At 30.8% G+C, this 15,158-nt stretch overlaps 1 protein-coding gene across 2 annotated transcripts in view; it reads left to right on the forward strand.

Moving 5' to 3' along the window:
• Positions 1–6,227: 6,227 nt before the first annotated feature.
• Positions 6,228–15,158, forward strand: part of LOC107439392 (G protein alpha s subunit) — a 42,947-nt gene continuing 34,016 nt past the window's right edge. Inside the window, exon 1 of one of the 2 annotated variants that reach the window (XM_043042822.2) lies at positions 6,228–6,836. In XM_043042822.2, the coding sequence (XP_042898756.1) occupies positions 6,698–6,836 (139 nt within the window). In that variant the 5' untranslated portion in view covers positions 6,228–6,697. The other variant, XM_071184385.1, reaches the window with a different exon arrangement.

Genomic DNA, 15,158 nt, shown 5'->3' on the forward strand with positions numbered 1-15,158 from the left:
AAATACAGTTAAATAATAACAGCTGACAGGGAAAAGGCAAAGGAATAATTTTTAAAATATAATCTCAAGATAAGGTTTGCTTATAGCTTACTTTAGTAATACAATCCCCTATGCAGAGGATCGAAATTGTGATTGCATGTCTTCGGATCATCTTCAGGGATGTTTCCAGACCGTCACCAATAGCCCATTGTGCTGCTCTAGATCGACGTAAATGAACAACAACCAACCGTCTCGCAGTGGACTGATCGTAAAGACAAGGTTCCCAGTAGAACACCGAAGAGAAGGATCACTGGCTGCGGTCAGTAAACGAGTGACTGACTACTTTGATGAATCTGCGCTGGGACCGAGGGTGTGTGGTATCGGTCCTCGTTAAACTGATCTACCTTAAAGTGTTTGATCTCACATCAAGTCATCGTGCTACCAAAGCAGGGAGCCATCACTTTTTTCCCTCAGGAATGTTTCCCAAACAGTCACCAATAGTTCATTGTACAACTCTGGTGCAACGTAAATAATGTAACTACCTACCTTCAATTCAACAAATCTGCTGAGAGTGACCTTGTGGCCTAACTACCACTACAAATATTAAATACCAAATCACTAGTATATAAGACACGTTAACTCGATTCTATCTTGAGGTACCTTTTGATAGATGATGGTTGGTATAGTCTAAGATTAAATCCCCACAACCTGTCATTTCAAGGCGTTAAAATTGTCATGCGAAAAAAAAAAGAATCCTGATAAAACATTTCTTACCTTGTAAACAATATTAGTGATCGAAATGGGATACAGGTAGCGTAGAGCAGAACTCTCTACCTATGGCAGCACTTTTCATGCTTTCACCATTAGCGTGTGGAGAGTCATAAAAGTGGGATGCACGTTAATTTCTGTCATGATTTTTATATCGATCAAAATATTTTAATTTGCGAAACTATATGGAACTGAAAACTACATTAAACATAGTTCTAAGAGAAAGCGATATTTTTCCTTTTCTTTATTCCAATTTTCCCTTTTTTCAAAGCCTCATGGAAATTTAAAAAAATATTTTTAGCAATTAAATACGAAAAATATTAAGAAAAGAAATATTGCATTTTTTTGGAACTATGTTTACTGTAGCTTTAGTTTTCAGTTCCATATAGTTTCTTAACTGAATATTATAGGCTTATATTAAATGTAAATATGGGGACATTTATATGTACAATAAATGAACAACAATTTCTTCATTTTAACCCCATGATTCGTCCTTAAAAATATATACATACTGACATATCATGCCACGTTGTGAACTCCCTAATTTGTTTATAATTATTTCTTTCTGTATGGAAGCATATAAAATTCTTGACGGAGTTTGAATATTATGGGCTAATATTAAATGGAGATATGAGGCCATTTAAATGTACTTAAACGACAATTTCTTGCTTTTAAAGTTATACTCTCTTAAAAATGTATACATGCATACTTAAATATTATACTACTTTATGGGGCCCCTAATTCTTTTTTTATTTTTTTATTTCCTTTAGTATGGTAGTATAGTATGTCATAATATAATACCTGACCGATTTTGTTTGAATATTATAGGTTTATGTTAACTGTAAATATGAGCCACTTATATGTACAGTATATGAGCCATAATTTCTCCATTTCAACGTTTATACGTACTTAAATATATATGCATATACATACTGACATGTTATGCCACATTGTGGGCCCCTTATAATTATTTCCTTTGCGATGGTACTATAGTATGTCGTCGAGCTTGAATATTATAGGGTTTTTTTTATAACCGTCGTTGAACAGCCGATCCAATTTGGGGTTTACGACTACTTATGTTCAACTCCGTAGCCTTGTGATTTTGAACCCAATCCAGAAGACAAGGTAACTTCTGAAGAAGGTTTTGGGAGAAATTAGCTTTCATGGAGGTCTTTTTGATGGAACTGACCCGCATTTGTATTACATGGAGAGGAAAACCTCCCACGGTTAGTCTGGCGGCAAGGGGACTCTAACCCATGATCCGTCTACCACTCACAATATTTCACGTCAGCACTGTGATCGGTGCAAACCGGATGCGGAATTCGTATCGATCAGCATCGCTAGGTTTCGAGCCCGGTTCACCTCATTAGAAAATGAACGCTCTATCCCCTGAGCCATCGCAGCTCGAATATTATAGGTTAATATTAAGATGACATACGGGGCTATATATATATATATATTTAAATAAAACAGTGTATAAGCAACAATTTCTTCATTTTAACGTTTTTATTATATTACGCACTTAAGAAGAAAAACAATAACTTTAAGTTAAAAGAAAAAAGAAAGAATGTTCATAACAATATTGTAAAATAAATAAATAGAAGCATTTATTTTTTTAAATATAATTTTTAAATAAGATCCACGTCCAGGATTTGTACCGTGAACCCTCGGGACTGGCGCAATTTTACCAGTTACACTTGAAAGACTTGTAGCAAGCTTTCTGAGTAATTTCGCGTGATTTTTTGAAGGAACCATTTTGGCCATGCTCCCTAATTTGTAAATGTGGACATTTGAACCATTTTGGACTCCCTAGTTTGTCTATAATTATTTCCTTTGGTTTGGTAATATATTATCTTATAATCTAATGTGTGAGTTTGGTTGAAAATTATAGACTAAAATTAATGAAAGATATGGGGTCTTTTATATGTACAGCATACGAGCGTCAATTTCTTACTTTTGTCGCTATTATACGCATTTAGAAATATATACATACCTACTTACAGATTATACCACACTGTAGGCCCCCTAATTTGTATATAATTATTTCCATTGGCAGTGTAGTACATTATAATAAAATTCCTGATTGCCAAAAAATGAGTTACTTCTAAATATAGCAACTAGGGATCGGGATAGACTGGTTGGTAGGGCATTGGGCCCATGCCCAAGAGTTTGTGGGTTCGACCCCCGCTGGCCGAAGACTCCTCGTGTAGTAAATGGTGACTGACGCACGCTAAATCTGTCGAGTCGCAAAGTCCTCCATGTTCCCATAACAAATCAATACCTCTGGAGATACTGATCCAGAAGTTTCTTTGTCTTCTAGATTGGTTCAAAATTACAAGGCTACGGAGTTCAACATTAGTAGTCGTAAACCCAAAAATTAAATCTGCTGTTCAACGACGGGTATGTAAATATAGCAATTATGTCATCTTTTTTTAGCAATATATATATATATTTAACAATATATTGACATAAAACAAATTTTCACGTCAAACTTCCCATAATTATTAATACTAATCAACATATTAACAAATGTAAAAGGTTTAAACTCAGAATTTCTATTATTTATATCTTTTATTGAAAACAAAATGATCTGTTTCAAAATATCTTTTCGCACAATAAAATGTAGTAAGCTGCTGGTAGCTTTCTATCCAGAAGTCGTGAGTGTAAAATGTCCGTGATTTGTTTTTGGTTACATTTGCATTGAAAACTTTATCAATAAATATTTTTTTAATGTTATTTTTATTTTCACTTAATCTTCAACTTTTATGATAATTTAAACATTTATACCTTTCACCTCTGACTTAACTTTGAAAAAAACTTTATATAATAGACTTTTTATCGGATACTATTTTCTTTAGTACTCTCTTTAATTTTCTCAGGAATCAAAGAGCAGTGAGGAGGACACATTCACATTAAAAATACGCATAATATTATATTCAAAGACACTAACAAAATTTGTTATTTATATCAAAAAATATATATTTCGCGATTTAATTTCTTCGAATATCATAATTTTCGAGAAGCATGGCAATCAGGGGATTTAGGCTTATTTACGAACGCAATGACCTATTGGGGCGTTGCTAGCTGAGGCGAATCATTGCTTGTAGAATAATACTTTCAATGTCTCTAGAAATTTCTTCAGTGTAGCATGGTAACGTCCCATTTTTGGAGCTTATTGCGGCTTATTTAATTGCAAAAAAAAAAAAAATTATATTATTTCTTATGCAGGAGACAGTTTTTTTTTAAAAAAAAAAAAAAAAAAAGAAGGAACATCAAAACTTATTGGAAACATATTTTTACATAAATAGAAAAATAGATATTATGTATTCGTATAGATATTCGTATTCGGGAGAAATCCTAATCCTTGAGAAATTGCTCTGTTAAAATTTAATGATCTAATATGAAAAGTCTATTTAAACCTTACATCCCATAATTTTTTAATCAAATTACTTCAAACATTAAAGTGTGTAAAGTATACAGAAATACGTAATGCCATATCATTTAATCTAGCAAAACAGGTTTTTTGGTAACAATTTTTATTGAAAACTTAAATTTTCAATAAAACTCTAATTTATAAGCTAACAAATCTACAATAACGAGTGCTTATGATAAAATAAAAAAATAATAAAAAAAAACGGCACTAGAAATTTTTCATATTAAAATTAAAATTTCTTTAAAATTAAATTGATTTCCTTTTTCTATTAATCTAAAATTTTTTAATCAGTTGTATTTGACCATTTTGTACAGAATTATCCTCAAATAAGGAAAAAAATATTAAAAAGTAAATTCTTTATTACAAAATAATTACACTTACCTGCTTTATAAATCCAGAAAATCCCAAAATAAAATGTTCTTCGGTTCAAACATTTTATTGTCAAATAATATATACAGAGATCGATTCACAACTTTAAGAGGACTTATTATACTATAAAATTTTGTAATTGCAAGACCTCGATATTAATTTCACTATGTAACTGGTAACTTAAAAACAGAATAGCTGAATTCTAATTGCAATACTTACCAAGAAAACATAAAAAAATTTATTACTAATAAACACAATTAATGATATTTCAAGTAAGTCTGATGATCTTTTATTGCTTTTTTCCGAATTGTATAGACTCAGAAATATATACGATTCTATGAAGAAGAATATTTTAAAACTATTACAGATGTGCGCGTTCTTAAACAACATTTATTCATGGGAATGAAGTAGAAAATCGACTTAAATATCTTTACCTTAATTAAATGAATTTAAAAAAAAATGTTTTCATTTTTCCGTGATACACATCCATAATGGTATGCGATAAGGAAATCGAGCGTTCTCAGTTAGAAGTTTGTTGATAATTGAAAGGAAATCATCAATGAATTGTTCCTGATATGTTGGGTGTGATCTGTTTCAAAAACTGTTTACGATGTTCTGGGTTATTTTATCAAGTTCATCAGCCTAAGGAAAAACTTGGGAAAATTTTGTTTCGTATTTTCTACTGAAAAAAAAAAAACATCCTACCAGTAATTTAGATGGAACTGAATGAAAACTCAACAAATAGTGTCCAGAAGAACGCGAATTAACTCCCTAATAAGTAAAAATTTACTGTTGTGATAATCCTCACGAGTGACTTCTCTTAATCAATGGAATGAGAGTAATAATTTTTAAAAAAAACATTACTTAGATTCATAATATTGTATTTTGTAATGGCAAATTTATAAAAAACGTTTTGTTATGGAGGTACTAAAACACTGAAGGAAATTATTACTTAATTAAGAATGCGAAACAATGTATTTTATTACTTATTACTTGCGTTTACAATGCTGACAATACTTGTGCTTACAATGCTAAAAGTGTTAACACTAACATAAGATGGTGCACAGCTTGCAACAAGAACAAACAGTAATAAACTTATGGAAAGAGACCAAATCAAGACTGCCAAAAAAGGGAGTTATTCAAAATCTAGCAACCATGTCACTTTTTTTAACAATATATCTCTAAATAACTGAAACAAATTTTCACTTCAAACTCACCAGAATTACATAATAACATTAATATCCTATGAAATACGGCACATTTGAGCTCAGAAATTATCTAGTTTATTTCTTTTATTGAAAACAAAATTATCTGTTAGAAAATATCGCCTCATAGAATAACATGTAGTAAGCAGCCGCAAACTTTTTAACCGGAACTAGAGCAAACCATACAGCTCGAGATTGTTTACATTTCTACTGAAAACACCATCCAAACATTTTATTCAACCAGAGCAGCAAATAATTATCTTGGCATTTCCACTAAAATAAGGCAAACTTAAAAACTGATATTTAATTGTCACTGAAAATTAGGCATTTCACTTCTTCTTGCAGAGTCCCATTATATTTGCTATCAGCCTCAAAATTGTTGCACGGATTGAAGTGAGGCTTTAAACATGGAGTTAATGTATTTATTCACCAGATGGCAGCTTTAATCTTCAAGTGAAGCAAATAAAGTTTCGTTTTTGTTTTATTTATTCATTTGTGATTCGCAGACGGTTACAACTTTTTTTGAAGGAAAAAAAGTCAAGGGTGTGTTGTTTGGAAATCATATAGGAGAACGAAATTTTTTTCAGATTTTGTATACTATATACAATTTAGCATGTTAATTTTTAACATTTTAAAAATAATATAAATTTCTATTTTTTTAAACTACCAATCTACTGACATCTATCTCTGCCTCTTTTGGTTTGGCATTAAGAACGAGAGTACGGTAAAAATATAAATGCTTAGGTCGCATCTGCTGTGATGACTAGTTTAAATTCCTGAACCTGATATCTATGCAAGGAAACTGTATGTTCATGAATGTGTGCATTAGCCTGAAAATCATTTTGATAGTCAATATACAGATCATGAATTAAGATAGGGGAGGTTATATAAAATTTATTTATTTCAAGGCAACTAAAGGCTGACCGGCTTTAGGCCTAATGTCATGGGCTGTTTTGGAGGTTCTAGTTCTAAGGGCGATGCAGAGGAAGATAAACGAAGGAAAGAAGCTAATAAGAAAATCGAAAGACAGATTCAAAAAGATAAACAGATATACAGAGCAACTCATAGACTCCTTTTATTAGGTTTGTAGACAAATACAAAGATCCCCCGATTCCTACTTGACTGAATTCCCGATTGAAGGTCATTCATTAAATAGTCAATGATGTATTTCCTCCCAATTTCAATCGCTTATTTAATTTTTAGATCACAAACAATTGATTTTACGTTTATTTTAAGTTTACAATATCATAATTAATGATTTGAGCCTATCATTCATGTCTCACACACTAAAGTTGTAATTTCTCTATTACCCCTTCTTCCTATAAATATTAATAAACACAATATCGGAATGGTTTAGGTATTCTCTTTATTACTATACAAACTGCAATAAAAATAATTGCCTCATATTCAATTTTCCCATTCTTCCAAATAATATACATTTTAATCTCATTTTTAATTCTATGCATCTATTTGACCATTTCAGGTAATTCTGAAATTTTCATGATAGCAGAGAATTTATGCTTAATTATTTACCAACATTCTCTATTACAGCCTATATATTTAGACATTTTTTTCATGCACTGTTGTGCATTATCTTAACTATATCTGGATTAGGTATTCCTGTCAAAAAAGTAACTTATTTATGTATTATACTACTGTCTCTATTTATTTGGTGTGTATGAATTTATTGTGTTGTGAAATGGCCTCAAATGGAAGTAAGTGTTTACTAAAATTAGAATTTTTAAAAATAAATTTAAACTCTATCAGAAGTTTTGTTATAAGTTGTTGAAAGTTAGGGATATAAATTTTTTTTGTTATGTTTTATGTGCAAGTTTTATCTTGGTTAACTTAGTTTATAAAACTAAAGTAGTTGCTCTAAAATTACTTGACAAATAGTTTATTAACTTGTCCATATCATAGTGTATCTCTATTCTTTAGGTCTATTTAAATTTTTCTAAATTGCCTTAATTTCTGCCAATTCTCTAAATATTAAATTAAAGAATCTAATTCTAATATCTTTGTTTATTGTATTGGGAAATATATTTTTGTACCTTCACCATTTGCTGCTGCTAATGGTATCTCTAAGTACGATCGCATAATTCATGTTTTAAAATGAATAATATTCTACTGTGATTTATTATTGGTGATAGCAATCAGTTTTACTTTTCAAGCTCTTATTGACACTTCTGCATCAGTAGCTATTTGCATAAACTGCATTCACAAAGAAACCAAAAGGTTTTTTCAAACATGCAGAAATTTTAAAAAAATATGTGTAATATGTTCAAAGGTGATAAGAGGTCAGGATTTTTACTTTTTGAATTAGTTTGCTTCTGTGGTGTTTTTTTAGTTTCTAAAGTGTCTTCAAAATTTGGTGACCAATTTAACGCAGTTACAGATAGGGAAATCTTACCAGTATTTTAATTTTCTTGCTGCAATTTCCTTTAACTTTAAATATAATACATTTATGTCGATATAGTAAATGGGCTGGTAGAACTTTTTTTTCATTACTCTGTCACTGTGACTCTTAATAAATTTAATCCAAGTAAATTGACAGAAGTAATTAAGCTTTGTTCATCATCATTGTGGTGCTTGTTAGAGCATTGTGCCGGATAAATATCAAAAATACACTAAAGATTTCCGTAATAGAAAAGGAATTTTAAGTTGCTTGATGATTTTTCCTTTAGAAATCAATACAAATGCTCGTAACCAAGTATAGAAAGTGTTTTATGTCAGATTCAATGCAAAAGAATGCTGGATATTAATGGTGGTTCAGTACCAATAAAATTTCACTAAGGCCGCCATAAAATAGTGAAGTGGTCTCTCGGACTAACAACCGGATGTAAAGCAATGATATGCTGTTTTGGTCTGTGTTTGTGGCATAAGATAGCTTGTTTCTTCATAATTTATAACATCATACATTATCTGTATTATTATTTTTAATTCAATTCATAAATTTTTTTAAGAAATATTTAATAGTAGCTTGTAAACGGATTTGTAAAATTGTTCAAGTTTTAGTAATATATTTTAGTTAATGCCTATTTTGACCAGTGACTAAATTTTCTTCTGTAAAAATTTGACAAGTGCCAGATAGCTGCACTTGAAAACCTTAATTATATATCAATAAAAATCATAGCAACAATTTTACCTTGGTCCCAGTTGGGCAGAATATGGGTTTAATATGATCATGAACTGATATGGAGATGTCTTTTTTTTTTTTTTTTAAATATTGTTCCTATATAGGGCTTATGTCATCCTTCATTTGGCAAAAATAAGGCCCATATTGGCTGTGGGGGTGGAGTTATCGACAAAGTCAACCTTCATCTATGAAAAGGTACCCCACCATAGAATCGAGCTAACATGTTTTATATACTAGTGAATTGGAATTATAATTTTGTAGTGATAGATACACTACATTGGCTAAATAATGAATTTAGAATATTGGTTGAATCTGATAATTCTATATTGGACCAATATCGTAAAATAATGACCTTTTGAATCCTTATTAAGTAAAGTTTTGTGAATATTAATCCAATGAGGGCCCAAGTTATTTTGCTGCAAGGGAAAATAAGGCATACAAACAGGGTGCGTAGCGTTTTTAAAAAGCGCTTTCTGAAAGCCCTTAAAGGTGCTTTTTTCAATGGGTGTTTTTAAAAAGTGTTTAATTTTCCCTTTTTCAAAATGAGATTTTTCCTTTACCTTGTTGATTTTCGTTACAAATTATGCAAAAAGACGCAGCTCACATTGTTCTATTCAACGTCTTCACAATTAATTCAATCCCAATCTATTTTGGCTTATTGTCAGTTCGTAGCGTATGAAATTCATTTTACACGATTCAAAATTTCATGATTTTTGACAATTGTCCAAAACAAGACCGAAAGTTTTTTTTTTTTTTTTTGACATGTCGGTTAAAACAATATAAAACCGTTAATTGTCAAAAACTTTCCAACCCTGCCTAACTATGAAATTTTTTTTAAAGTGCTTAAAAATATTTTTTGAGTACTTGAAAAGTTTATTTTTTGTTGAATAATTTGGCTATGCATCCTGTACAAATATTTAGTAAATTCTAGGCATGCCAAATGTAAATCACTGATCCAGCCTATGGTCTACAGTGTGCCAAATAAGCAAAAAATACTAACGGAAACGTGAACGAAAGCTTTGATGCATCCTCTGGGCCTCTAAATTATCTTTTGTAAAAAAAAAGAAAGAAAAAAATAATACATACTTCATTTTTAAACTTGCTTACATTTAAGTAACATATTTAGCGATGCTTGTTTTATCTTATTTTTAGTGAAGTGTTGTTCTAATCACCATAATGGATTTGTATGTATTAAAAAGAGGTACTTTTTGGTTAGTCTGGAAGAAGTAAAGTCAACGATTTTTATTTTTTAATTTAAGAAAAGAAGTTTACAGAAAATAATATAAAATTAAAAAGATTGCATTTATCTGTGCTGAACTAACCGAAAAATGCCCCAAAAGAATCTAATATGTCGTATTATCTTTTGAGAAAGATTATCTAATTTTGATCTTTCATACACAATTGTTGTAGAAATTTCAGCTTTAATTCAATTTTATTGAATTATCGATGACTTAATTACTAATCACATTATTTTCTTAATCATAATATATTCACTCTTTATGTACTATATCTTTGAATGGAAGATTTTTATTTTGAATTGAGAACTTGATTATATTAAAAAAAAGGCCTGTAAATTTGAATGTTCTGGATCTAAGGTCTAGTTCTGTTTTTAAAGTCTAACAGAATCATAGCACAAAGATTAGTTTTGTTTGCAGAAGATCAATATATATAGGTATTAAAATCTGACCTCAAAATTAATCTATTAATTTGCTGTGCTCTAAGGTTTATTATTTGGTCCGATTAGTTTCTCTTGACTTGAATGTTAATTATAAATATCAGGCATTAGGTGTAATTTGTTCAAAAAAATTATTTACTAATTCAGTTGATAATAAATCAAAAATTAAAGAGAAAAATACTTTACTAAAAGTTGGTTTTGATTTTAAGATGAGTTTATCAATTTTCTTATCTATAATTTGCAAAGAATTCAGTATTTTCTGATTCACATTTTCGGTAGAAAATAAAATTATTCAGGATATTTACTGCTGATTTTACTTTAGATAAAGATGGTGTTGAAATTGAATTTTCTTCTAAAAAGTATTCTTCCTTAGTTTTGTTCTTTTGTTTAATTTCGGAGACAATGTCATCATCTGTAAGGATACCAAAAGTGCACGCTTCATAATCATGATATTAAAATTGGTCTGTAACATCCCAACAAAAACTATTCATTCGACATTTTTCTAGCTACAGAGCAATAAATTGTCTTCATCTTCGTCGTCCACATTGGAGTCTTTTTCTTCCAAATCTTTCAAAGAACCTGCATGTCAGAAGCAATGGCACCAACCACAAAACTGCATTGTGTATTGTTGTTGGTGTCACTTGCCTCCATGATTTTTCTACGATTGCTTCTAGAAGAAAGATGTTGTGTATTCTGTGTCCATGTTTTTCCCCCCCTCTAATACACACATCACTATTTGTCTTTATAGTGAGATTTCAAGTTACAAGTAATGCCCATCTTCATGGGCTGCAACACATACGTCGTATTTGGTGAAAATGCTAGCATAATCAGGGGTCTGTCCAGGATATATTTACAACCATTTATCGGGAGCTTCACAAATTCAACTTTAGGAGAAACTAGTTTCACAAAATACTTTTAATAAAGCTAGTTCTCATGCAAACCCCATTATCGTTGCAATCTGGGTAAAAGAGGAGCTTTTTTGCCGGATGTCTTTTACGAAAAGGTAGCACATGCTTGGTCAGATACTGCAATATGGTAAACCTAACCGGTCACTTGCGCCATATCAAAGCGAGCTTTTTTTCCTTTCTTTTTAGCTGAGTTTTTTAAAATGAAGCAATGAGGGTCTCCCTTTGTAAACTTTACAGAAAGTCAAAATTCGAACATTATTTTTAACTTTCGAACATTATTTTTAAACACTATCAGGGGTCTGTTTAGATGAAATTTGGGTCCGTTAACGGACCCTTCACAAAATGATTTTTCTTTTAATCGGACCCTTCACAAATGTGTTAATCTTCATTATTATTTTGTTAATCGAATAAACCCTTTCCAGGGCAGAAAACAAGAAAGATGGATGTAAACGAATTAAGTTTTGTCTTCGGCAGACGATTCTTCCATTATTTGTCCGAAATTAATATTCTGAGTTCAGCAGTATAGGCTGAATACCAAATATTTGTATGTTGCATCTCTAATTTAGAAGCAGCAATTATTGTTTATTTTTTGAAATTTAATTTTTTTAATTATAATTTTACAGTGTTGAGCATCATCTTGTATGCCTTTACAATTTAAAAACTCCCTGAAAAAAATTTTTTTTTTGCAATAACGGACCCTATTTGCACAAATTCATAAAAGCGGACCCTGGTTGAAAAATGTGAATAATTTTTTCACAATTTCACGAAAAACGGACCTTTCACAAAATGTCTGGACAGACCCCTGACTATTGTAAATTTATTCTAACAGACCTTTATTTTTAATTTTTTCTCTCTGTGAAACTTTTTCTGTATGACCTAGTCAAAACTGTTCTCATAATGAAAATAACTTTTAGTGCTAGTACTGTTAAATGCATAATTTTTATTAAATTCAAGTTAAAATTTAACTGTAGATAATGATTTTTATGGAATTTTGAAATTAGATGCAATTTTAAGCACACGATTTTACAATAGCAAAATTATCTTTTTTATATGGGGAAAAATATACAGAAATTTACTTGTCATAAATTATTTTAATTTGAAGTGAAAATTTTTTGAAAATATTTTTGTGTTGATTTTTTAATATAATTTTTTATTTTCACAAATTATGTCTAAATTCTCGCAAAATAGGTACCTTTCAAAAAAACTCTGATAGACCCCTGATAATGCACTTTAGACTTTCGAAATGGGTGTGAGCTGGGCAATTGTCAGTAAGAACACTTTTACGTTTACATTTTAATAAATCACTGTCATGACTCATCAGAAAAATTTGAAGTCATCTGTGCTTTTTGATTGACTTTGTAGTTTATGTACAGTTTTTTCAAACGTTTTTAAAGCACCTCAGTTTTTGAGATTTACCTATGACAATTATTACTTTTCTGTACTATTCATGTTTACATCCAAAAGAACTTATTCTCACTGTAGAGAGCTTCCTACTAGTAGTGTATTTTTCCCTTCTTAAGATTCATCTTCTGATTGAGACTCATTTTGTAAAATAGTCCAGCAACGTTAGCATTAAGAATGTTCTTCTCTTCATAAACCTGTATAATATCCAACTGCATATCAGCTTTGCACTTTTCCACATCCATTGCACTAACACTTACCTCTTCCCCAATAATTTTCCCAGAAGAAATAATCTGTTTTTTCAAATCTAGCTGGCCATCCATTGGAGCACACAAAACCCTTTTCATCTAATTTTTCAGCAAACACATTTTCTTTAATTCAAAGCACATGTCCTGTCACACTAAGATTTTTATTCTGCTCAATGGTGAATTGCTTTTAAACAGCAGCTTCTACATTTACCCATTCAGCCCAATGTAGTTTTATTTATTTATTATTCAAGATACCTTTACAGGGTGCGTAGCGTTTTTAAAAAGTGCTTAATTTTCCTTTTTTCAAAATGAGATTTTTCCTTTACTATTTACTATGTTGATTTTCGCTACGAATTATGCAAAAAGACACAGTTCACATTGTTCCATTCAACGTTTTCACAATTTATTCAAACCCAATCTATTTCGGCTTATTGTCAGTTCGTAGCGTGTGAAATTCGTTTTACATGATTCAAAATTTCATGATTTTTGACAATTGTACAAAACAAGACCGAAAGTTTTTTTTTTTTTTTGACATGCCGGTTAAAACAATATAAAACCGTCAATTGTCAAAAACTTTCCAAACCTGCCTAACTATGAAATTTTCTTAAAGTGTTTAAAAATATTTTTTGAGTTCTTGAAAAGTGTTTATTTTTTGTTGAATAATTTGGCTACGCATAATGTACAAATATTTAGTAAATTCTAGGCATGCCAAATGTAAATCGTATTGTCAGTCCGTAGTGTATGAAAACGCAATTCGTTTTACATGATTCAAAATTTCATGATTTTTGGCAATCGTCAAAGACAATGCCAAAAGGGTTTTTTTCTTCGACATGACGGTTAAAACAAGATAAAACCATCAATTGTCAACAATTTTCCAACCTTGCCTAGTTATGGTATTTTTTTAAAGTGTTTAAAAATATTTTCTGAGTGCTTAAAAGGTGCTTATTTTTTGTTGAACAATTTGGCTGCGCACCCTGTTTTAACACAAGTTAACCCCCCCTCTCAATTGTCAATCTAAGGGTGATTTGTAAAGAATAAGATTTGTAGAGAATAAGAGGATTCATTGAGGTGAGGGACCAGGTTAACACCTTGTAGAACGAACAAACTTGGAGGAAAGGGAAGAAGAGAGGCTTGTTCCTATATCTGAGGTGGATGAGGCTGTGAGAAAAATGTGCTGTTTAACAACTTGTTCACTGTAGTTAAAAGTAATAAGTATAAAAGAGCAGGGTTGCCACAGGTGACTAAAATGAGACTATTATCCGCCTGTAGCGACTATGGCAACTTTTTTTTGCCTGAAAAGGTAAAATAGCAACTATTTTCGGGAGACTTTTTTACAATCCTAGCTATGTTTTTTAGCGTATATTGGGTTGACAACCTTTGCAAAATATGAGGGTCTTTTTTAAGCGAGTACCATTTTGTAAGTAAAAGAAACTTTATTTATGAACACAAATTTTATCACAAACTAAAATAAGAACAATTATTTATTTTTCAATGTAGTCACTATTAACATTGAAACGTTTTCCAAGTCGGGCCATCAATTTTTAGATCCCGTTATCAAAGAACTGAGACGCCTGATATTTTAAACCAGTTAGCAAAAGTTTATCTTAACGTGTCATTATTTTTCAAATACTTTCCACTAAGAAATTTTTTAAGTTTAGGAAGCAGATAAAAATCTGATGGTGCTAAGTCAGGGCTGTATGGTGGATAATCTAGAACTTCCCATTCATGGCAGTATGCTGTGTTGTTTTCCCTCATCAACATTTATTCTTCCTTTATTAAATAGTCTATGTCATTTAAGCACATATCCATTATTCATTACACCTTCACCATAAACTTCAACAAGCTGTCGGTTCAGTTAGGCGAATTTATTTTTCATTAAAAAACCGAATAATTTAACGCACTTAACAACCACCCCCAGCTTAGACTTGAAACGCAATGGCATTTTAGTGAGTGACTACAGAGGATTGCCGACCTTGAATTAATGTCACTTGACAGGATGCATGAATAGAATGCACAACCGGTTCTTACTTTAAAAT

This window comes from Parasteatoda tepidariorum, chromosome 8, assembly GCF_043381705.1.
Source record: "Parasteatoda tepidariorum isolate YZ-2023 chromosome 8, CAS_Ptep_4.0, whole genome shotgun sequence".
NCBI classification, from domain to species: domain Eukaryota; kingdom Metazoa; phylum Arthropoda; class Arachnida; order Araneae; family Theridiidae; genus Parasteatoda; species Parasteatoda tepidariorum.